The 25,109-nt window shown below is 47.6% G+C and overlaps 1 protein-coding gene across 1 annotated transcript in view; it reads right to left on the bottom strand.

Moving 5' to 3' along the window:
* DIAPH1 (diaphanous related formin 1) overlaps positions 1 to 25,109 on the bottom strand; it is an 867,093-nt gene that overhangs the window by 331,228 nt on the left and 510,756 nt on the right. Inside the window, exon 16 of the mRNA XM_085617784.1 lies at positions 22,919 to 23,521. Coding sequence (XP_085473910.1) covers positions 22,919 to 23,521 — 603 coding nt within the window. The remainder of the gene's footprint in view (positions 1 to 22,918; positions 23,522 to 25,109) is intronic.

Below are 25,109 nucleotides of genomic sequence, written 5' to 3'. Positions count from 1 at the left end.
TCTCCACTGGACTAAGTGGGGGTCGCCTGATACATTTGGATTTATCGCTTACCCCGCACGCGTAACACTCTTTCACTTTCTCTTCCATGCTCGAATCCATGCCTGGAAACCAATATTCTGATCTCAATCTTGCCTTGCATAGACTCCTACCCAGGTGTCCCTCATGGGTTAGGTCAATTATTTTTTTCCTTAACCCCTCAGGGGGGACTATTCTGCCAGTCTTGAGGAGATACTCTCCTGCTATTGACAGCTCGTTGCGTACGTTCCAAAATGGTTGTATGTGCTCAGGTAGGACTCCGCATTTGTTTGGCCACCCTTTTACAACCCATGTTTACACCTCCCGGAGGGTATTGTCCTGTTCCATATGTTCGTCCCACTGTTCTTTAGTCATAGCCGGGAGTTCAATTTCCAGGACACTCTCCCTGCCACTGACTTCTTCCTCCTGTCTCTCCACTGGGGCTCTGGATAAAAAGTCTGCCACTTTATTCTGTTGGCCCGGTACATATATTGTTCTGAAATTGTAGCCTTGCAACCCTAGTACCCATTTCGCTATGCGGGGAGTCATATTTTCTAAGACCTTGTTACCAAACAAGTTGACCAAAGGTTTATGGTCCGTGCATACTTCGAATGGCAAACCCCAAACATAGAAACTGAAATGTTTAATTGCCCAATACACCGCCATAGCCTCTTTCTCGATGGTGGAGTAGTTGGACTCTGCCCCAGACAAGGACCTTGATGCAAAAGCTACTACTTTCACCGTATCGTCCACTCTTTGTGAAAGCATGGCTCCCACTCCTTTGCCGCTTGCATCAGTTGTGATTATAGTGTCCTTGTTTATATCAAAATTGCCTATAAATGGTGCTGACACTATTGACTCCTTTATGTTTTCGAAGGCCTGTTCTTGTTCCTTCTCCCACAAGAATGGCGTGTTTTTTAAAAAAAAATCCCTGAGGGGATGTGCTATCATTGCAAAGTTCTTAATGAACTTAGCCATGTATTCGGCTAAGCCCAAAAACGAAAGAACTTCTTCCTTACAAAATGGAGTGGGTGCCCTCCTTACTGCCTCCACCAGATCTATTTTGGGCTTTATCCCCTCCTCCGAGATGGTGTGCCCTAAGTAATCCACAGAGGTTACTCCCACTTTGCATTTGCTTTCTTTTGTGGTGAATCCTACCTCCCTTAACCTTTTGAGTACTCTTTTGGCATTCTCATTATGCTCAATGTCGCTCGACCCATAAAGCAATATATCGTCCTGAAAGCACATGGACTTTGGACAATCTTTCAACACATGTTGCATTGCTCTTTGAAACGCTGATGCCGCCGACGCCAGCCCAAACGGCATCCTCAAGAATTTAAAGTTGCCGAATGGAGTGGTGAAAGCAGTCAATGGTTGGGAATCAGGATGCAGCGTGATTTGGTGGTAGGCCGATGAGAGGTCGAGCACGCTAAAAAACTTAGCTCCCTGCAATGTACTCAACATTTCGTGTATTCTTGGTAGGGGATGCCTGTCCACCACAATGTTGGCATTCAACGCCCTCAAGTCCACACAAAGCCTAATGCTTTTACCTCCATCCTTACTCGTTATTACAATGGGCGCCAACCATGCTGAGCATTCTATCTCTTGTATGACCCCTTGTTCAACCAATTTCTCCAGTTCCATTCTTAAAGGTTCCCTCATCAATAAGGGAATGGAGCGTGTTTTGTGCACGACAGGTGTTGCCCCTTCCTTGAGCTCTATTTTATGCATGTAGTTTTTGAGTACCCCCAGCTTTTCATTAAACACTTCTGGGAAATCTTTAACCAGATTGGACCCCACGCCTGGGGGATCTATGAGAAGTACCTGCTCCTGGTTGTTGGGGTCGAGCTTTATTCCCAATTCCTTCTGGTGTTTCCACCCTAATAGACTTGAGCCCTCCCTGGTTACATATACCTTCCCCACAGTCAGTGTGCCTGTCTTTGAAGGATATTCTCATTCTCACCATCCCTTCCAACGGGATGGGCACTCTATTATAACCTGAGGGAGCTATATCAGCTGTCTCTAATTTGATGTTGTGCTTAGCAAATTTTTCATGGAACACATTCTTGTCTACTAGAGTAAACGGAGAACACGAGTCAGCATACACTTTGAACTTTTCTCCATCCAGACTTATCTCACATGTAGGGTACTGTGTATTATCCTCCTTGCTCTCATCCTCTATCTGACAAATATAATTTTTCTCCTCCCCCACCTCTTCTTCTGCTTTGTGTTCAACCACATGCACCTTTGTACTACTAACGTTGCACACTTTGGCAAAATGACCCTTTCTGTTGCACCTCCTACATGTGACATTCCTTGCTGGGCATCGCCAATTGTTGGCTAAGTGATTGTGGTTCCCACACCTAAAACATTTCAGACCTTCCATCTTATTGCTCGCACCCTCTTTGTACCTGTTTTCCACTTTACAAACTGCTTCCCCATTCAACGCATCTTTAGACGTAGCTTTCTCTTTACTTTCCTCTGACACTTTCATTTCTCTCATACATAGTGCTGTGTGTTCCAGACCTTTTGCTATACTTATAGCTTCCTCTAGATCTGGATTCCTTGTGAGCAATTCCTCCTGTACCTTCTCCTCGTTGGTGCATCTTACTAATTGGTCTCTCATAAGAGAATCAGTAAGCGCCCCAAACTCACATGTAGCCGCCATACCTCTCAACACTGCAATATAAGAGGACACTTTCTCCTCTTTCCTTTGAACTCTTTTGAAAAAGTTGTGCCTTTCCAGAACCACATTGATTTTAACTTTAAAATGTGCCTCTAACTTTCGTAATGTGTATTCATAAACATCACCCCCTTCATCTTCGTCCTGAGCCTCATCATCCACCAATCTTCCAGTTATGTCCTCATAAATTTTTCTACCATGTATTCCTAAATTATGTAACAGTATGTGCTGCTTCCTTATGTTAGAGAAGTTCCCACCCCCGATGGCTATCAGGTAAGATTTAAAAATACCTTCCCATCTTTTCCAAGGGATCTCTGGTTCCCCTAACTCATTCAGGAATGGTGGCGGTTGACTCATTCCTGCCCCAGCCATTCTGCGAAGGGTGCACACAACTTACCACTGTGCAATGACCAACTGAACCTCTGCTACCCTCTACAGGTGTAAGGACCTTTCATCAAAATTGCGTGTTCTGAGCACACGTACTCCCCTTTCCAAGCCGACCCTCGGTTAACCCTCTAAGGAGTTTGGACACAAATCACTAGTTAGCTGGATGAGGGGTAGTCAGGGTACTTTAGCATATGAAAACAAATTTTCTCCACCCTCAACACTCCTTAAATATGTCTTGACCGAAATACAACTAACTTAAGCTCTTGGGCCACCTGTGTTGGAAGGTTTACAACTCCTCCTACTATATTTCACCCACAATGTACAGTCCTATTTCTATTTTCCTTGTGGTGAGCTCCCAGAGTTCCCTCAGTGAGGCTATGACGCTCCTTCCTGTTGCTATTCCTGTCAGGCCGTGAGGGAACGATCGTGCCTCTGAGGAAACTTTGATTGGTACCATGAGGCGAGCCAGTCTGGGAGAAACGACAGTCTTTCACGCCGACCGTGCAGTCCTGGAGGCCGCACACGGCTTAATCCCTCGACGACGTTTCACAGGCGGCTTCCCTTCTGCTCTGCGCTCTCGCCGACGCTCCGATGGAATGCGCTGCTCCTCCGTTGATCGCTGGCACGGGCCTGGACTCCCCCCTCGATGCTGTACGCTCACTCCCTTGGAAGCAGCCGGAGGGATTCCCGAACCGTACCACAAGCCAGGTCCGAGGGTGAGATTTCCCCAGTCAGTACACTGGGGAAGGCGATTGACAAACACCGCCTCATCACAACTGACCTCCTCGCAGAACTCTGGCGGCAGATTAAAGACTTCGGTGGTATTAGACACAGTCACCGTGGCAAGGGGCGCGAGGGCACCTCACCCCCAGAGGACAGATGGGCACCTTACGCTGACTCGATAGGGCTTCACTAGATTCGTGGGGGCTCCCGTGAACTCTCCGCCCTCATCAGCTGTCAGAATTGGCATCAAGCCGTTTCCATTGTCACGGTGGAAATTACTTTGATTCTCCAATCAGCCGCCAACCCCTCCAGCCTTAATCCTCTCACCTTCGGAGATGGTAAAGCCGACGTGTGACTAAGATGTCAGTCGATCAAATGTCCCTCAGCAGGAGGATCACGTTGTTACGCCAGCAAGCAGAAATCTTCGCAGGGAAGGGTGCCATGCTGTCCCTGCCACAGCCGCAGTTATCCTCGTCGCCAAAATGAAGTGAATTCGTCACTCAGGTAAGGATTAAATGACTTTATTAACTTCCAAATGTACTAGCACCCTCAGCTTGCTGGCAATGAGACTCTAAGGTGAGGGCAGCCTGTCAACATTCCAAAGCTGCCTTCACTACAACATTCTAAGCCATACCAGTGCGGAGGGGAGGGGAGGGGAGTACGGAACATACCAAGTGGCAAATTATAACACAGTGGTTTCCTTGATTCAACTGGGATCCACTGAAAGATCGTACCTAAACTTTGCACTAGTCCATAACAGATGCCTGTGATATGGTTTACGTGATCTTTAATGGACAGCTTGTTGTCGAGCTAGGCCTGTGGGGAATGTCCGCTTTCCCTTAGACTCGTGAGTTAAGTGGTCTGCGCCATCTGCAGCACATTCTAACTAAATGCAATGGACTATTTAGTGGACTCAGAGTGTAACGCTTAGAGATTAGCCTGAACTCGGTGATCTTTTATTGATCTCTAGGTCCCTCAGGGCTTTAAGTGGGCCGGGTCCCGCCAGTGCTCAGCACTGCAGCTCTAAAAAGCAGGTGCTGAGACAGGTCCCTATCGGTCTCTCCATTTTTGCCCACGCCCTCAGGGCGGAAACAAATCCTAACCCTGCAGCAATAGCACTCTCCACTGCCTTTGATATAACTTCAAAGAGCCTTGTTATAGTTCTTTGCCAGTCTCATCATGTCAGAAAAGAAGCATTTCAATATTATATGCAACAAAGCCATAGTTGATGCTTATTTATCTTATGCAACTAACAACCATTGACAAAGTCAATAGTCTTGGCTTGTTGTAGGTGTAATGTTACTTGTTGTATTATATAGCTGGATGCAATGACAGAAGCAGCAAAATACCAGTCGGGCCGCACGCTATGCTAAGAACAGATTTTTAGTTTATGTGTTCTTAAGCCACGCCCCTTTGAGAGACTAACTCCTCAGTTTTTTATCTCACTTAAAGCCCTGGAGTCCCCTTTCTGTAACAGTGCAATGACCTTCAGAGGGGGTCTAGGAACAGGAGTCGTCCATCGAATGCCCCTTACTGCATCAGCGGCAATTGACCAGAATCCAAATGAATTTATTTGCTGTTGAGGTAAGACCAGGTGCTTGATTAACCCAGTGCTCCTGAGTTTGACATCTCACAAGCTGTTTTGAAATCGTTTTTTTATTGACATTTATCAGTGATTGCAACGTAACATCCTCAGGTTTATCATAAAAGCAAAAAAGAGAAAAAAAGAAATAGCAATAAAGGGAAGAAACATTAGTCATTACTTTGGCAAGTGCGAGTACAGCAATATGATAGAATGACTGCCGATACATCATTATGGGAGTCAATGGCGGGGCTACCAATTACAATTCAAGGCTCCTCAATTGCAGAGCATCTAGAAGGTTCGAGTGGTCAAGTTCTAATTCCTTGGACTAATACATTAATGATCAAGTTTCCAATATGCATGGCCTCTATTGCGTGGATACTGATGCTGGTGAGTCAGAGTCCTGTTGGCGAAGCCAGGCTGTAGACAGTTCCCAAATGTGTCTGGGTCGGGATCAGAGGTGCACGAGTTCCCAAAAAGTAGATACTTGTTCCTTGCAGTAGGTGACATCATGCACCCATGTCTTTATCGTGGGGGTGGGTCCTCTGCCCCAGTGCATGGCCACTCTGCGTTTTGCCAGTAGGAGCAGCATGGCGGTGAGGCGATGATATGCAGGTGGAGTATCATTAACTCGAGAAGACCCATCAGGCGGAGAGTAAGAGATCCCGTGACCGGTGATCATTTGCATTTGTGTACACACCTCCCACCAGAATAATGCAGCCTTTGGGCACTGCCAAGCAAGAAGAAGAAAGGAAGCCTGTTGGGACCTCCAAAGTAAGCAACATGATTTGGGAGCCAATCTCATTTGGAACAATTCTAGGGAGTACAGTAAGTGTGATGTAAACATTTGAAATTAACTGCAGTTGATAGTTCAGGGACAGGAGCTCTAGCTGTCCGCAGCAAAAGTGCCTCTGTGCGTCTGTGATGGCGGGGTCGGTGTCTGCCTTCCGCTGCTCCAGAGCTTTAGGAACAGTTACAGGAGCACTGCTTAGTATTATAGAAGCACCTTATTAATTTGCGGGGAGAGGGATTTGTAAGTTTAGGTTCCAGCGCCAGGAGGGTAGGAGGTGGGGTAGGGAATGTGTCGTGTAGTGCACCGCACGATGCTCGCAGCTGATAATATAACAAGGTCTCGAGAAATGTGATGGGTGAAACCTCCGCCACCTGTAGCGATGATAGGAACTGTCCATCTGGATACAGATCTGAGAATAGTTTTATCTTTTATTTCTGTGCATGGATAATGGCTCCCCTGTCTGAAAGCCGTGGCAGCTGGGGGATTATTTGCCAATGGGATACAAGGGGCGTAAAGATGTGCGAGTTTTGCTTTTTTCCTCAAACCCTCCCACGCCCATCAAAGACTTTTTAAAGTTTACCTCCCTTCTGGGGTTTTTATAAGGTTGGTAGAGTACCTTATTCAAGGCGTAGGAAGCAGCACGATCCGCTTCAATGGCTACATGCTGTGGATAAGATGTTAGATATATCCAGTTGTGTAGGTATTGGGCTTGGGCAACAATAAGCATATAGTGTCAAGTCTGAAGTGCCCATTCTGTCTTGTGTCAGTGGGATGGCGAGAAGTTCCCAGGATATTCTTGGTTGTTTACATAATAAATTGACCGTACAGGATTATAGATGTTTAAAGAATTGAGATGTGAGAGGAAGTGGGATATTGGCAAATAGATAAGGGAGTTTAGGGAGGACAATCATTATTGTTATCGCTATTCGGCCACCCGTGAGCGCCTTGAGACCCTCACGGGTGTGTAGCGTGCTTTATAAATCCCGATTGATTAATTGATTGAGCTAGAGATAGGGACAGTCTGGACCAGATAGCTGTCCTCTCCTGAAACCATGTCACAGCCCGACCGTTATTTGCACTCCACAATTCCCCCATATCATGACTGAGCCATATTCCCACATATTTAACTGGACCGTCCGCCCATTTCAACGGGTATTCAGTTAGAAATTGTCATGTATGTTCAGTGAGGGGGAATAAAATGCACAAGTTACTACTTGTGTACCGATATGTCTGTAAGAGACATTAGTTAGTGATAGATTCCTTACCTTAGAATATTCCCCAGGCGTCAGTCTGGATCTGGAATGTTTTCTGCTTAGCAGTACCCCTGCGCGCCAGTAGGTGGCGCCGTGCGGCTTCGCACCCGTCACTGGCTCCGTAAGCGCCGAGATGATGTCACGGAGGCTACTTAGGCGCCACCCATGCGCGCTGACGTCAGTTCTGTACACAACTGTCCGCGCCGAAACGCAGAGCCATGCGAGAAACTGACCTTTGGTGCATAAAACTAGGGCCCTAAAAGGGGATCACCTTATCCCTAGTAATCAGTTCGCAGAACGGGGATGATGGGTGGGGCGGTAAGGAATCTATAACTAACTAATGTCTCTTACAGATCTATCGTTATACAAGTAGTAACTTGTGCATCTGAAAGAGACACGTTAGTGATAGATTCCGTACCTTAGAATAGATACCCCAGCAATACCAACCCCGGTGGTGGGTCTGCGAACAAAATTCAGAAAGTCACGGAGCACAGAACGGCCAAAGAAGCCGTCTCTCTGGACCCGACTGTCAAGGCAGTAGTGCTGGGTAAACGTGTGCAGAGGCGCCCACGTAGCTGCCTGACAAATATCCTGCAAGGGGACACCGCGTCCCAAGGCAGTAGTGGCTGCAGTTGCCCTGGTTGAATGGGCACGCAGTCACACAGGAGGCTCCTTCTTGGCCAAGGAGTAACAGGCTTTGATGCACAGAACGACCCACCGGGAGATGGTCCGTTTGTGCACCCCCCAACCTCTTTTGGCACCCACGTAGCCAGCAAAGAGCTGATCATCCACCCAGAACCGCTGTGTATGCTGCAGATAGAATGCGAGCGCATGTTTTGGGTCCAGACGGTGGAGCCGCTCCTCTTCCCTTGAAGGATGCGGAAAAAAGGTGGGCAAAGTGATGGTCTGCCCGATGTGAAAGGGCGTGACAACCTTTGGCAAGAAAGAAGAACGTGTGCTCAGAACCACCTTCTCCGGATGAACAAAAGGAAAGGAGGTTTGGAAGGAAGAGCCTGGAGCTCACTCACTCTCCTTTCAGAGGTGATAGCTACCAGGAAAGCAGTCTTGAGAGTAAGAAAACGCAAGGGACAGTGTTATAATAAAAATGCATCCACAAAGGTGAGTGAACTGTAGCCTTTATTCTCTGACCATCCGCTCTCACAGCACTAGTGGAATTCACCTGAACATTCCAAGGTGAGCTCCCTGGGGATATACCATATAACAAGAAAGGAGGGGGGGTTTGGAACATACCAAGTATTCTGAGATTATAACACATCTCCCTTTGCAGGGATTACAAAACTCTTAAATACATGCAGTATTTACAACTCTATCTTTGCTCCATGTTTGTCCGTTGTCCAAACGAACTACACTTTTACCTGTAACCTCTACCCTTTGAGGTGCACCAAATTTGCTCGTTCCAGGTTGTACCCTACCAGGTTTTTTAACGCACACTTGTGCTTGAGGTTTTATCTCCACTTCTTTTGCTCCATGTTTTACATCATACCATGACTTGTATTTCTGTTGATGAGACTCTACTCGCTCCTCCACACGCTCTAAGTCAGGTACAACACTTTTTCCCCCACCCAACCAACTTGGGTGCATTTTGGTGCTGGGTTCTCTCCCTCTAAGATATACAAACGGGGATAACCCTGTGACTAAGTTGGGCGTAGTGTGGTATGCCCACATAGCCGCTCTCAAAGCTTCCTCCACATTCAAACCATTGGCAATAGCAAGTTGTATGTGTTCTTTGATCATACGGTTTGCCCTTTCTACCAACCCATTTGCTTTTGGGCAATAGAGAGCAGTCCTCTCATGTTTTATATTGTGTTCCTCCAAAAACTCTCTCATAGACTCTGAGACGAACTGCACTCCATTGTCCGTTACCAAAGTGGCTGGGATTCCTTCATACACAAATATGTTTTTCAGAAATGCTATGAGATTGTTAGTTGTGGTGGACGCTGTGAATTTGAAATTCACCCAATGGGAGGTGTAATCCACCAACACAAACAAGAATCTCTTCTGTGGCCCCAGGATGTCCATGGGACCGACAATGTCCATGGCCAGTTTGGTCCACGGAGTCTTTGGCACGTCGACAGGGGCCAAAGGAGCTCTATGAATGCTTTTGCTTTTATCACTCCTTGCACAGCTGACACACTCTTTTACTGTACACTCCACTTCTGCATCCATTCTGGGGAACCAAAAACAGCTCCGTACTTTGTTCTTAGTGAGGCTTCTGCCTAAATGCCCTTCATGGGCCAAATTTATGATTCTCTTCCTCAACCCTTCGGGAGGAACAATTTTCTCCCCTCTTTGTAAGCGTCCAGCTATAACTGAGAGTTCAAATCTTACTTCCCAGAAATCTTTAACTTTGTCAGGGACTTCAGAAATCTTCTCCGGCCACCCCTTGATCATGAGTTCTCTCAACATATCCATAGTCTTATCTTCCTTCATGCATTTGTCCCATTCCGCATCAGACAGTGAGGGTAAATGCACCGCACAAATGGGTACATCAAGAACTTCTTCACTTATACTACCTCTGATCGGTAATCTCGACAAGCAATCTGCAATCACATTCTCTGGACCGGGAAGGTATTCAACCCTGAAACAAAAGTTCTCCAAACCTAGCACCCATTTGCCTATTCTAGGGGACAAGTTCTGTGTTTGTTTTGATGAAAATATGAAAGTCAGAGGCTTATGGTCCGTGTGTATGGTGAACTTGCTACCCCACAAAAAGAATTTAAAATGGTGGACTGCCCAAAAACACGCCAAAGCCTCCCTTTCAATGACTGAATAGTTGCGTTCAGGCTCACTCAAGGTGCGGGAAGCAAATGCAATTACTCTTTCTTCCCCATCTCCCTTCTGGGATAACATGGCCCCTAAACCCTTGCTAGAGGCATCTGTGGTTAAGATGGTTCTCCTTTTGGGATCAAAGGTTCCCAATGCTGGTGCCTCCACTATGTGTTTTTTTTATTAGTTCAAAACTCTCACTGTGAACCCTCTCCCACACAAAAGCCGAACTTTTCTTAAGAAGCTCTCGCAAACCTGCACACAAATCTGCAAAATTCCTGACAAACTTAGACATGTACTCCACAAGACCCAAAAAGGATTTGAGCTCCTCCTTACTTGTTGGGTGCGGGGCATCGCTGACAGCCTGAATCAAACTGTGTTTGGGTCGAAACCCTTCTTTGGTGATGGTGTGCCCCAAATAGTCTACTGATGTGACCTTAATTCTGCACTTGTCTATCTGTACTGTCAGCCCTGCATCAGATAGTCGGCGACACACTGCATGGAGGGTAGCATCGTGTTCCTCCTCCGTTTCCCCATACATCAATATGTCATCTTGGAAGCAGAGAGTGTTCTTAACACCTATCAACACTTGCTGCATTATTTTCTGGAATACAGAGGCTGCTGAGGCAAGCCCAAATGGCATTCTCACAAACATAAACGCCCCAAAAGGCGACGTGAACGCTGTCAATGGTCTCGATTCCGGATGCAGCTCAACTTGATGATACGCCCTGGACAAATCGATCACAGAAAAATAACATGCCTTGCCCATGGTACTTAGCATTTCATTTATGTTGGGGAGAGGAAATCTCTCCACCCAAATGTTTTCGTTTAAGGAGCGAAGATCCACACATAAGCGAATACCTTTACCATTTCCCTTTGATGCCAAAACTAAAGGCGAAAGCCATTCCGTGGCCTCGATGGGTTGTATGACACCTATGTCACACAGCTTATCAAGCTCTACCTTGAGTGTTTCCCTTAGATGGAAAGGTACTGACCGTGTTCTGTGAACCACTGGTCTCGCCCCTTGTCTGATTTTGATTTTGTGCTGGAATTCACATAACTTGCCTAAACTCTCACTAAAAAGTCTGGGGAACATTTTCTGTAGACTTGTCTCTTCGCTGGCTCTGTCAACCATGATAACTTGGTTCTCCTTGTTTGGATCTAAAATAATCCCCAACTCCCTTTGGTGTTGCCACCCAAGCAGATTAGCACCATGCTCCACAATGTACACATTACCTTTTGTGATCCTCCCATTAAAATCAATGTAACTGTTCAACATCCCCACAAGGGGAATGGGATCTCTCGTGTAACCTTCAGGTGTGATATCTGGAGTCTCTAAAACTTCTCTGGATCCGCCCAACGACCCCTCAAAATCATGCACATTCACTAACGTGAAGGGGGAACAGGAGTCTGCAAACACCTCAAGCGGTTTGTTATTGAACAACACAATACACTTAAGGTAATTTTGTTTAACCCCCACAGCCGTGCTTTTCACTTGGAAGACATACCTGGCTTGATCATCTTCTCCACTATTTACCACATTCACAGTGTTGCTTGCCCCTTCCCTGCATACCCTTGCTAAATGACCTCTCCTATTACATTTTTTGCATAAGACATTTCTGGCTGTACACATAGAGTTATTAGCAAGATGGTTACTGCTTCCGCATCTATAACATTTTAAACTATGCAAATCTCTGTTAGTTTTAGGGATCTGGGCCTCCTTCGTGCCCCATTTGTTTGCCAACTTGAGCACCTCATTACCCTGCTCCTTCACCTGTACTGCCGCTACAACTTCGTCTCTAGCTTTCATCTCTTTAACACATTTCGCTGTATGTTCAATAGATTGGGCAATAGCTACTGCCTCTTTCAAAGTGGGGTTTTTCGCCAACAGCTTTTCTTGAACCCTGCTGTTGTTTGTGCACCTAACTAATTGGTCACGTATAAGTGAGTCATTTAAGACCCCGAATTCACACAGTTGGGTAAGACCCCTTAACGCAGCAATGTAGTTACTGATAGATTCACACCTCCCTTGTACTCTGCTGAAAAATGTGTGTCTCTCCAATACCACATTTATCTTATCCCCAAAATGTGCCTCAAGTTTCATCAAGGTCACTTCAAATACGTCAATCTCTTCTTCCTCTTCCACTTCTGGTTCAGGAAGAGTCTCATATATTTTTCGCCCATGAACGCCTAAATTATGCAAAAGAATGTGCTGTTTCCTTACAGCTGAAAACCTTTCACCACCCATGGCGATTAAATATGACTCAAAAAGTTTTGCCCAATCTTTCCAGTGAATCTCAGGGTCACCACAGTCATTTAAAAAGGACGGGGGTTGGCTCATCCCAGGCGTGCCCATGGTGAACTAATTGCACAACACCACTAAAACAGAGATGTACCTCTGAAACAAAGCTAAAGTAGAAGTAATGAAGGAGCCTGAAAAACTAGAGAATTTGAGGTGTCACACAACGCCTGGATAGCTGGGATACCCCCGTACCACCTCCCCAACAGAACTAGTTCCTTTGCCCTCTTAGTCACTGGAATCGCATAGACGACTCACCAAAACGAAGGAGAAAAGTACCTGATGTTCCACTGAACCCCCTGCACACGATGAAAATTCCGTTGAAAATGACACGGATGGCTCTCATGTAGTGAAACGCCAGACAACACAGGCTGGAACTCCTATTTTCACCAGAGCAATTTTACGAGTTGGCGCTCCGTCCCCCTGCACACGAAGACAATGAAACTGATCCGAACAGCCCTGAAGCGGCTGGTGCGCCGGACCGCTGACTGAACTTCCTATGACAGCGCGGTGCTTAGTGGCTGTCTCCTCAGGAGGAAATTACCTCACGGGATGTCCGCTGATGCCTCCAGACGACGCGTAGATCCGAGCGCCGGGTGCCACAGATGCAGCTGGGGTGCCCGACCGCTGACTGGAATCTCTTCAGACCCCCCGGTGTTGAGAGGCTGGCACGCCGTCTCCGCCGACAGATTTCTCCTCACAGGACGTCCGTTGGTGCCTCCAGCGACGCGTTGCTCGGAGCGCTCCCGAACAACAGGAAACTCCTACACCTTTCGACCTGGACCCACCGAGCCGTGGATCAGCTACTCAGTGGCACTTGGAAACGGCTGGCGGTCGTCACATGACAGACTCCGCATGCCCTCTCTAATTCTCTGAACACACTTGTGCAAAGTGCTAATCAAAAACTATTTATCACTGCGAACCCTAAGATGCCTCCACTACATCCCCGACGGGATGCAGCTGCCTCCCTGGTTCTCCAGCGTCAGATTCTGTGCCCGAAGGTTCACTTGCGAACAGAAGAGTCCAACTACCTCAAGGATGTCACTTGAGGGTGTCCACTGCACCGATAAGACGGTTTAAATTCGCACAGCACTGAACTGCTGCTCGTCCCTACCACTCCGATCTGCTTTCGGCGCCCCGCAGGACTGGTGCTTGTAAGTAATTATCCTTCTTTCCACAGTTGAAGAAAGAAACAACTCCAAATATATTTCTTTCCTTCGAGAGAATAGACAGAGGGGTGATGGCCAGCTGCCCCCTACGCAGTCGTCGCCAGTGTTATAATAATAATGCATCCACAAAGGTGAGTGAACTGTAGCCTTTATTCTCTGACCATCCGCTCTCACAGCACTAGTGGAATTCACCTGAACATTCCAAGGTGAGCTCCCTGGGGATATACCATATAACAAGAAAAGAGGGGGGGTTTGGAACATACAAAGTATTCTGAGATTATAACAGACAGTTATGAAGGGGCTCAAAGGGAGCGCACATCAGAAAAGTCAATACAAGATTTAAGTCCCACTGAGGCATTATGAAGGGCACAGGTGGTAACGTATGCGTAATGCCCTTAAGAAAACGGTTAACAACCGCAGACTTAAAAAGAGAAGGCTGATCTGGAAGCCGTAGAAAGGCAGAAATGGGCGAAAGATAACCTTTAACAGTGCCCAGAGCAGAGCCCTGCTGGGCCAAAGAGAGAAGGAACAGAAGAACCTAAGAAAGAGGGGCAGAAAGGGGATCCACAGTCTTAGCTGTGCACCATGCCACAAATCTGTTCCACCTACAGGCGTACACCGTTTTAGTGGAGGGACACCTGGCTGCCAGGATGACATCACAGACTTCGGGAGGAAGATTGAAAGGTGTCAACTGTCGCCGCTCAATCTCCAAGCATGGCGGTGGAGGCTGGACAGTTTCGGGTGGAAGACCGTCCCCTGCTGCTGCGACAGAAGATCCTCGCGAAGAGGCAGACGGATCGGGGGATCGATGCTCATACTGAGTAGCTCGGATACCATACTCTTCGAGCCCAGTCCGAAGCCACAAGAATAACTTGGGCCCGGTCGCGCCTGATCTTCTTCAGCACTCTGGGCAGAAGTGTTTTAGGCGGAAAGGCGTACAACAGACCGCAGCTCCACTCGAGACGAAAAGCATCTCTGAGCGAGTGCCGCCTTGGAAATTCCAACACGCAGAACTGATGACATTGCGTGTTCTCTTCGGTGGCGAATAGATCTAAGCAAGGCTCTTTCCATAGCAGAAAGAGACCTTGCGCCACATCCAAGTTCAGATGCAACTCGTGATCCACCATGCACCGGCGGCTGAGTTCGTCCACCCTGGCGTTCAGAGAACCTGCCAGGTGTTGAACCACCAAGGTAGTGCCTTGATGTCCCAGCCACGTCCAGAGGCGCAGAGCCTCCTGACATAGGGTCCAGGACCCCACCCTGCCCTGTTTGTTGCAATACCACATGGCGGTGGTGTTGTCCGTGAACACCTGCACTACACTTCCCCGGACAGAGGGAAGGAATGCCTTCAGTGCAAGCCGGATCGCCCGCAGCTCCACAAGGTTGATATGGAGCCGGGACTCCGCCGGAGACCAGAGGCCTCTGATCTCCCTGCCTCTCCCATGTGGCCTCCCAAACCCAGGAGGGATGCATCCGTCACTACTGTATGCTCCGGTTGGGGAAGGGAGAGGGATCTGCCATTGACCCAATCGCGATTTGTGAGCCACCACTGCAACTCCCGTGCAGGTTGCCCTGATGCTGCGCCCACTGGAACTTCAGGTCCCACTGCAGAGCCTGCATATGCCATCTGGCATGCGGCACCAGCAGGATGCAGGAGGTCATCAGGCCCAGAAGCCGGAGGGTCATCCTGACTGAAACCCGGGATAGAGGCTGAAAGAGCAGAACCATAGCCTGAGTATCCCGGACTCGCTGTTCGGGAGGATAAACCCGAAACAGCGTCGAATCCAGAACCACTCCGATGAAAGGGAGCTTCTGAGAGGGACTCAGGTGCGACTTCGGCACATTGATGGAGAATCCCAGCAGATACAGGAGGTCGGTCGTAGTCTGGAGGTGGGAGACAACTGCCTGGGGCGAACCAGCCTTCAACAGCCAGTCGTCGAGGTAGGGGAAGACTGACACCCCGGACCTGCGCAGATGAGCTGCGACCACCGCCATCACTTTCGTGAACACCCGAGGGGCGCTGGTAAGGCCGAAGGGGAGCACTGCAAACTGAAAATGCTCCTGGCCCACCATGAACCGCAGGACAGGGATGTGAAAATAAGCGTCCTGCAAGTCCAATGCTACCATCCAGTCTCCAGGGTCCAGGGCAGTCAGGACCTGAGCCAGAGTAAGCATCTTGAACTTCTGCCACCCACTGGCGTGGGGTGCCCCCTGAAGCCCAGATTAGGAAGGTTTAGAGGCGGAAGCAGCGGGGGTGGCAGTGGACTGACCCCCACGCAGGTTACCAGACCCGCCCCTGCGGAACCCACGTCCGCAGCCTCGCTGAGGCTGTTTCTGCACAGGCCTGCTGGAAGAGCGCGCCTGGGTACCCCTGTCCTGGCCACGAAAGGAACGGAACTCCGTCGTGGCAGGGTTTTTCGAGGAAAGACCCAAAGACTTGGCCGTGGCACGAGAGTCTTTAACGCGCTCCAGGGCATTGTCAACCGTATTACCAAAGAGGCGGGAGCCATCGAAGGGCATGTCCGTGAGCGAGCTCTGGTCATCGGGTGAGAACCCAGTGGATCGCAACCAGGCGTGGCACCGCAACGCCACCGTCGTGGAAATCGCCCTGCCCAATGAATCAGCGGTGTCCAAACCACACCTGATGGCAAACTTATCCGCATCCTTACCCTCCGCAATCGCTTGGGAAAGGACAGCCTGGACCTCCTCAGAGCACTGAAGCAGAACCTCCGCCACCGAATCCCACACTGCTTGGGAGTAACAGCCCAATAAGCAGGCGGTATTAACCAACCTCAACCCCAAACTGGCAGAGGAGAACAACCTCTTGCCATAGTGGTCCAACCGCTTATAGTCCTTATCCGGCGGAGCCGAGGGAAAGGCACTCTGCGATGTCGAGGCCTGAATGACCAGGCTCTCATGCATGGGGTGAGTGGTCAAGAAGGCGGGATCACCAGGCACCGGGCGAGGACGCCTAGCGACGTTCTTATCCACCGGCGCCCCAGAGGCCGGCCGCAACCAAGTACCCAAGAGGACTTCGTTAAGGGCCTCATTGAAAGGGAGCAGCGGCTCCGACGACGTAGACGCCGTCTGGAGCACCTCCGTAAGGAGGTTGGTCTTAAGGGCCACCCGTAGGGAGGTCGAGATGGAGAGGCTTCGCGGCTCGACGCAGCACCATAGTGTAGGAAGCGCCCTCCTCCATAGTAGGCAGAGGCGAGGCAAAACCCGGGTCAGAAGATACATCAAGTTCACCCACATCTTGAAAGTCACCCACCCAATCCTGCTCGGAGTCACACTGCTGCGCAAGGGGGTCCTCGGAGCCGTCCCAGTCCTCATCCGGCTCCAGGGTAGAAGGAGCCAGCCGCGGTGCGAGCGGCGCCAGCCGGGGCCGACCCAGAACCAGAACCCAATGAGGATCCCAGGCCGGAACAAAATTGTCGGAGAACCAGGGCAGGGGCGGGATAAACGGCACCCAGTGCGGCGCCTGTGGAGGAGCCAGTGGCGGCGCTGGGACCGGAGCCAAGGGCAGAGCAGGGGCCAGCGGCGTTGTCAAAAGGATCTGGACACGGGGCCGCGGGTACCACAGGTGCACCGGCAGGAGCCCGAGGCCTAAACAGGCGGTCCAAGGCAACAAGAAACTCTGGTCTCTGTTCGGGAGTCGCCGACGGGTATAGCGGGTAGGCCGCGGGACTCCCAGGCTCCAGAGGAGCCGCAGGGGCAGAGCCCCTGTCCCCCTCGTTCGCCTCCGGGGAGCGACGGGGGGACGTCGGAGAGCGAACACGCTTCTTCGACTTTTTCTTATGATGTCGCTTACCAGAATCTGAAGGTGAAGACCTAGAGTCCGAGGAGCAATGGCTCCGGTCCCGCGAGCGGCCCCTAGATCCTGAGCGGCAGTGAGAGGAGTGTTGGACCCCCAGCAACTTCCGGCGCCGCTCCCGTAATGCCTTCGGGGCCATGGCACGGCAGTCCCGACAATCCCGGGAGTCATGGTCGTTCTCCAGGCAGTAGAGGCAGACATCATGGGGGTCCGCCATCGAGATATTACGGTGGCACGACCCACAAGACTTAAAGCCGGGCTTCCCTAAGTGCACCAGGAGACAAGAGAAGGAGACAAAAAGTCTCAAAAAGGTCGTAAAAAATTAACCAAGGTACGTGCTCAATCCGGATCTGCGCTCTCGGCGTGGAAAAAAAAAAAAGGACTGCCGTCAGCGCGCATGGGTGGCGCCCAAGTTGCCTCCGTGACGTCATATCGGCGCGCACGACGCCAGTGACGGGCACGGAGCCGCACGGCGCCACCTACTGGTGTGCAGGAGTACTGCTAAGCAGAAAACTTTCCGGATCCAGACTGACGCCTGGAGAATATTCTAAGGTAAGGAATCTATCACTAACGTGTCTCTTTCAGATTTATATGTATCCCGAAGAAACCGTCAATGCGTTTCACTTCACACCTTAAAGGTGCTAAATTCTCCTCTGAATCGTGGGCATAAAATCTAATGTCGTCTGCATACATTGAGATTACCAGCCTTCTAGTGTCAGAGCCAATGCCCCTGTTAGCGTGGTGCTGACTTAGTCTCGCCGCAAGTGGTTCTGTTGCCATGGCAAACAGGAGCTTCGAAAGTGGGAATCTTTGGCGCATACCCCAGGTGTGAGTCAGAAATAAGCCTGTTCGGCAGTACCAGGGCAAAGGAATGTGGAGTAAGCATACTTGTTTAATAAAAGGTAGGCTAAAGCCGAGCCAGGCCAAGAGAGAAAAAGGTACGTTCAATCCAACGGAGGAAAGAGGAAATTCTTTAGTGGAGTCTAGCAGGGCAACTACCACAGAGACTTGGTGGTCAAGGTGATGCATTACTGCAAATAGTGTACATAGATTGTATGATGTTGAACGACCTGAAATTAAACCTGGCTGATCAAGGCGTACTATGATGGGTAGGAGTGGTTGCAGTCTATTTGCCAGGACCTTAGCATAATTTTTTATTATCAAGGTTGATTAATAATAGTGGATGATATGAGTCGCAGAGGTTGGCAGGTTTCCCGGGAAAACCCCCTTGGTCAGAGTGTCTTTAAACATAGCAAGGAGGTTTGGGGCTAGTAGGATGACATATTCTTTATACAATGTAGTAGTAATCCTGTCTAAACCTGGTGCCTTGTCCCCAGGTAGGCTTTGTATATAACCTGCACAATCTCTTTAGTAGTGATGGGCTCATCCAGATAGGCTCGGTGTGCCTGATCAAGCCCCAACAGCTGCAGAGTATAAAAATATTCAGACAGTTTGGCCATGCTTGGTGTTGGAGCAGCGGAATATATGCGACCATAGAAAGATGACATAACAAACAATGTCATCGGGGAGCGAACAGGGTTAGACTCCGCGTCGATCAATTCAGTGACAGGCAGAATTTCTAGGAGCTCGCAACAAGGTGGTAAGTATTTTACTTGGATGGTCACCCTCCCCATATCGTCTAGCCTCAGTGTGCCAATGTAAAAACCGAGTCTCGCGAATATCTTCCTCCTGAAACTCACAGTTTAATGTTGGCCAGCACATCAGGATCATTGGAGTGGAAATACTGTTCCTCCACAGTTTGAATATCCCTCTCAAGCCCAGCCAAAGAACTCTGTATGGCCCTGAGAACTTCGGATTGTTTGGCGATGCAGGCGCCCCTTACTACCACATTAAATGCCTCCGACAATGTAGACGGCGACTCCACAGAGTCCATATTGTGCGTGAAATACTGTAGTATTTCTTGACATCTCACAAGCTGATGACAGTCCACACGCACTCCTCCCCTGCCAGACTGGGTTAACTACTCGTGCCCCCTGTTAAGTTTGCTTGTTCCCAGTGCAGTGGGTAAGGCGGGAGACTACTGGACTCCACACTATACACCACTGGTAAAGTTAGTCCGTGACTGTGGTATCTTCATGTCTATGCCATGCATCTCCCCTTAGTGTCATGTCCAAGGGACAGGGTCAAGACTGATTTGCATATGGCTGGATCTGAACTGGGGTGGCGAAGTGAGCTAAAGAACAATGATGGATTCAAACCAGATCTGTGACTGGGGGTGAGTGTCTGAAAAGTTTCAGCACTCCTTCCATCCTCTCCTTGTGTTTGCTTTGTTCGCCGCAAGTTGGCAGGGTATGCTCAGACGTAGGTCCCTTGCTCACTTTGCCAATGGATTCAAGCTATCCTGGCTGATGAGGGGTATTACCCCGAAACCGGTTCCAGGATGCTTGTTTCCGGTCCAGGGAAGACATGACTTGGCATTTCGGGCTGGAATGTTCCCATGAGGAACAGGGTTAAAACTGATTTGCATATGGCTGGGTTGGAACTGGGGTGGCGAAGTGAGCTAAAGAACGATGATGGAGTCAATCCAAATCTGTGACTGGGGGTGAGCATCTGAACAGTTTCAGCGCTCTGTCCATCTTCTGCCTGTGTTCGCATTTGTGTAAAACAACCCAAACTTTTGTTATATTCTGTCTATTTTCTCAGTTCCTTCCAGGGAAATCCTAAAAGCTAGTTCTACTTATTGCATTTCCGAGATGTACGAATAAAGGATGCACATTTGGCCTGAATACCTTGTGGACAAAAAATTATGAAGCCTTAAGAGTGCAATGCCCCAAACATCAGCTCAGCACTAAGAGGTAGAAAAACCTCTGCAGCAAAGGACTTAAATGTTTCTCTAAAGCAACGTTTTTGTCAAATGCAGCTTCTTATGATTGATTGGGTAACATTGGATGAATACGAAAGAGAAAATGGAGCCTTCCCAAGATGTGGTATTTTTAAGATGAATATGATAGTTTATAAATGTGATATGGGATTCTTCACTTTTTCAAAGGTATTCCAATACCAATATCAGAAAATCCCATATTGAAATAATGAGGAGCTATGGTGCCCAACTATAACTGATGACTTGCTGTGCTTTTTAGGTTACAATCATGACCTCACCTCACTGTAGTTACTCCAGACAATGCCTATTTTGTGTGCAGTCTCCATTCCCACAGACCATGCCCAGCGGGGAGTACAGAAGGTGCATGGCATTTGTTTTGTCATCCTAAGAATGAAATTATAGCCTACTCATCTGTGCCCCTTGCATCCCAACAAGGGATTTTGCAGGGAATCTGCAGTTGTTAGAATGCTCTCTGGAGCACATCGTGGCCACACCGTGGAGGCGGTTTAAGCCCACCCTACATCCCCACATGACAAAAGGATACTGCAGTGACACCTGCAGACCACAACCCATGACTCAGTATACCGAAAGCCAACAAGTTCAGCAATTTCTAGCCTTTGCAAAGCAGAGCCTAATTGTATGCACATTGGTTTGTGGCAGACTCCTGGTTCCCCATAAGGTTGGAAACAATTGTTCGAAAGCACTTGTACTTAAGATATTTTGATAACCATTAGTTTCATATGGAGGGAAAAATCGAATTTTAAATGTGCCTTGATTAATTAATGTAATCTTGAAAAAGGAAATGTAGATACACCAAAACAAATATGGATTACTATTGTTAATAAATGCCAACCTGAAACCTAAATCTTCGATTTGATGAAGAAGAAAAGGGTTAAGAGTGGTTGAAAGTTATGGGTTTTTATGTTTAGGATTATATTGTCCTGATCTATTAGAAATAAGGACAGTTATTATAAACTGTTAAATTTGGATTAACCTCTTTATCTTTCCACAAAAAAAGGCTGCGGTAAAAAGGTTTCAGCTATTACAATCCTATCACATGTTCAGCTCAGAATCTAACATTGATGCATGTACAAACACAATGCAATTTAACTGCTTTAAAAAACAAAAACAAAAAAAAAACACCACAAATATTTGCCAAAATAAAAAAGAACACACAAAAGGCAGCGGCCTCAGTCTACATGCCAAGTTTGGTGTTTAGCTGTCCAGTTTTCTCTAAGTGTGAAGTTAATCCTAAACGTCTGAATGATAACTTGAATGGCTTAAACATTTTTGGGAACCGGAAAATAGCTTTCTCCCTACCCATTCCTTGATCAGTATCCCAATATGTTCCATCATAGTTAGGGAGACAGTATTTATTTTGTAAGACTTCAAGGATATTCATCAAACCTGGCCATTATAATAGGCAAAGAAAACTCTTTGCCTATGGAGTAATTAATTTAAGCATAGTAGCTTACCATTGCTGACTCTGAAATATATCTCTGTTTATTGCCTGCTCCAAATAAACACCCATATCTGACAGAATGGTATTTTAGTAGGAAAACATCAAGTACATCCACCAGTGTGCTTAAGGATTCTCTCGTACAGGACATGGTTTAAAGCATGTGAAGGCTGCCTCCAAGGACAAAGCTTAAGGGCCACTCATCTCGTCGACTGCAGCAGAAAAGGGTAAAATGAGGTTGAAAGGCAGATGTATTATAAGGAGTTGCTTGAAAACTTCAATATAAAGTATACAGAAACCTTCTACCCCGAGAGCAGGAAATTATTGAAAGCATGTAAAAGGATGTATGGTCTGAACACTGTAGATTTTTGTCCTGGTGAAAAATAAAAAAAGGAACACCCTCGTCTCTGTGTACAGTGCTTTCTAACTCTTTTGCTAATATCCTTCAAGTTACACAGCATTCACAACATATACAACTGCAACATCATTTGAAAAAGAAAACTAAAGTGGCTTCGCCAGCTTTTGTTTCTTTTAACAAGAACCTTTCCCGGGAATTTGCAGAAACAGGAGGCTCATGAAGGAATGCTTCTTTTGTAGACTGTGCTTCGGTTGATGGTGGATGCCATTCAAGTCTATAAAAGATTCACTAAAGATGTCAGGGACTGGTATCAGAAGCTAATGTAATGGAGACATAGCCGGTATTGATGGTCCCGATTTACCTGGGTGCATTACGCTCACTTGTCTCGGATACAGGCAAAACAGACACGGTCACAAATAACTGAGTCTCCCCTCACATTGTGTTTATGACATAGAGGGTAGTCATGGACTGGCCTCGTGTAAGGTCTTTTTACACTCAGGCCTCTTTCTCATAAGGTGTTGGCACATCTGCTTGATGTATTGACCAACGTCACTGAACTTACCATAAAGAGAATGCAAGGGTAGATGAATCACAGTACGAGAAGTAGTGATTTACTATGACAACTGAGGACAAGTGGGTTAATGAGTGCAAGTTGCTGCATATATTAAATAGGCAATCAATAGGCATCCATATACTCAATACAGACAATCAGGAGGCCTTTGTAAAAATCCACTAGGGTATAGCAAAAATTACCTTCGACCAATTTGGCCTTTTCAACTGCACTTCTGGCTTGTATTCCTTCTTTGGAGCCAATCCAAATGGCAGAGTAGGTACTGCAGGGACTCCCCAACCTGGGAATCCAGGAGCACATGGTGGTCCACCCATTCCTGGTGGTGGGGGTGGTGCACCTGGAAATGGTGGTGGAGGGGGTATTCCAGGGCCTCCAGGAAAGGGTGGGGGAGGTGGAATGCCAGGACCCCCAGGTAAAGGGGGTGGAGGGGGAATTCCAGGAAAACCTGGTAGAGGTGGGGGAGGTGGGATGCCTGCACCACCAGGAAGAGGCGGTGGAGGTGGTATTCCGGAAGCACCAGGAAGTGGTGGTGGCGGTGGTGGTGGTGGGATGCTTCCTGAGAGTGATGATGGTAGTGGTGGTGGAGGAGGAGGTGGTGGTGGTGGAGGCGGAGCTCCTGCACCACTACTGCCAGGAAGTGGAGGAGCTGGTGGAGGAGGAACAACCCCAGGGAGAGATGGAGCAGGAGGAGGAGCAGTACCAGACTTTGAAGAAGCAACAGTTAAAAGAGAAAGGTTGGCCACTTCCTTTTTAGTGTCTTCAAGCTTCTTTGACAGATTGGTCACCTACAACCAAAACAAAACAAATGATTAGTTTAAGAAAAATAACATTCAAAACTAAATTCTATGCAACTGTACATGAAATCATAATTTCACGTAACAATTAACTTCACCATCAACAATCATTAGCCTAAAATATGAATCAATTTCAAAGTTCGAAGTGTCTTATCAAAACCATAGCGTAAACAAAACTGACCAAAGTACTGATGAATGGTACCGGGACATTACTTGCTATAGTAACTAGGAAATTCAACAGTCCAAAGGACAAACATTAGCAACGAGGTGGGAATGACAGCCACACTAGAAAGTGAAACCAACTATAAAGAGATGAAAGGCAAGAGCATAAACAGGTGCGCTATACAAATGTTAGCCTTTGGCTCAATACTTCCCATTAAACAAGAATTATTATGAACATTTTACATCAGACAGTTGAATGCTACACAGACCAAAAGAAAAAACATACTGAGTAAACAGGTGATGGACAAACAGCACGGGGGCTACTAGGGCACTTTGTCTATGAACTACACTTTTGACAAACTTAAATTAGCAAGCTTCTATCAAACAGTTAGCAACAGGTATTTATTGTGCCGAAAGCAAGGATTCTATCTTTTTTTTTCCTCATATCACCATGGCATTCTACAAGTCTTGGACCGTTTTTTGGCGCCCTTATTCGACTCATGGTCCGTTGCATTTACGTGCCCGAGCCTCCCAAGCTCTATCGCATCTGGGGGGGGGGGTCCTGCCAGTTTTCCCTCGACCTTCGTGTACTGCGTTCGATATCCATCCTGCTGGTTCACTTAGCCATTTGTAACCACCCTGTAGGATGCGGGGGCCAGGGTCTGTCCAATGTTTACAAATCTCACGTCTGGCTACAAGCAATAGATAGAATATCAAACCCCTTTATTTATTGTTTAAAGTAACATGTAGGAGATAAAATATTTAGGGATCGTCATAGTTAATCAAATTGATGCGATCCCCTTGCGAAACCTAAAGAGGGTGGCTAAGGAGGTACATCGGTCATTGTCCAGGTTGAAAAACCTTCCATGGGAGGGTTAATTTAGTAAAAATGTCTATTCTGCCGAAGCTAACCTATCTATTTAATTGTATACCACTTAAATTCCCTAAGGAAATAATCAGCAAAATGCAGGGGAAAATAACTAGTTTCGTTTGGGCCTCCTGCAGGAATAAGGTTTGCCTGGAAAAAGCAAAGGCGTCGTCTTCAGAAGGGTGGTTTGGCCCTGCCTGACCTTAATCTTTATTGTATGGCATTTTAATTTAAATATCTTCGAATGCTTATTGGGGAGCCAGATTCTTCTACATGGGGAGTTTTATTAGGTGAAATGATGAAGGAGTTTAGGACAGCTGCCTTTATGTATAAATTCGGTGCCCCAAAATACTTCAAAAAAGTAAGGTTGAAGGTTTTTAAAGCAGCATTGATTCTTTGGAGTACAGTGAGGAAGATGTTAAATATGGGATATTACTCGGAATTTGCACCGATTTGAGACTCTACAGGGACACCAGAATGTCTGAAGGATGGATTGACTCTTCCCTTGATGCAAGCAGGATTGTCCAAGTGTGTGTGGGGGGGGGGGGG

The sequence above is a fragment of the Triturus cristatus genome, chromosome 7, assembly GCF_964204655.1.
Source record: "Triturus cristatus chromosome 7, aTriCri1.1, whole genome shotgun sequence".
Classification (NCBI taxonomy): domain Eukaryota; kingdom Metazoa; phylum Chordata; class Amphibia; order Caudata; family Salamandridae; genus Triturus; species Triturus cristatus.
Note: the sequence above shows the minus strand (reverse complement) of the source record. Positions and strands in the feature narration are given on the sequence as shown.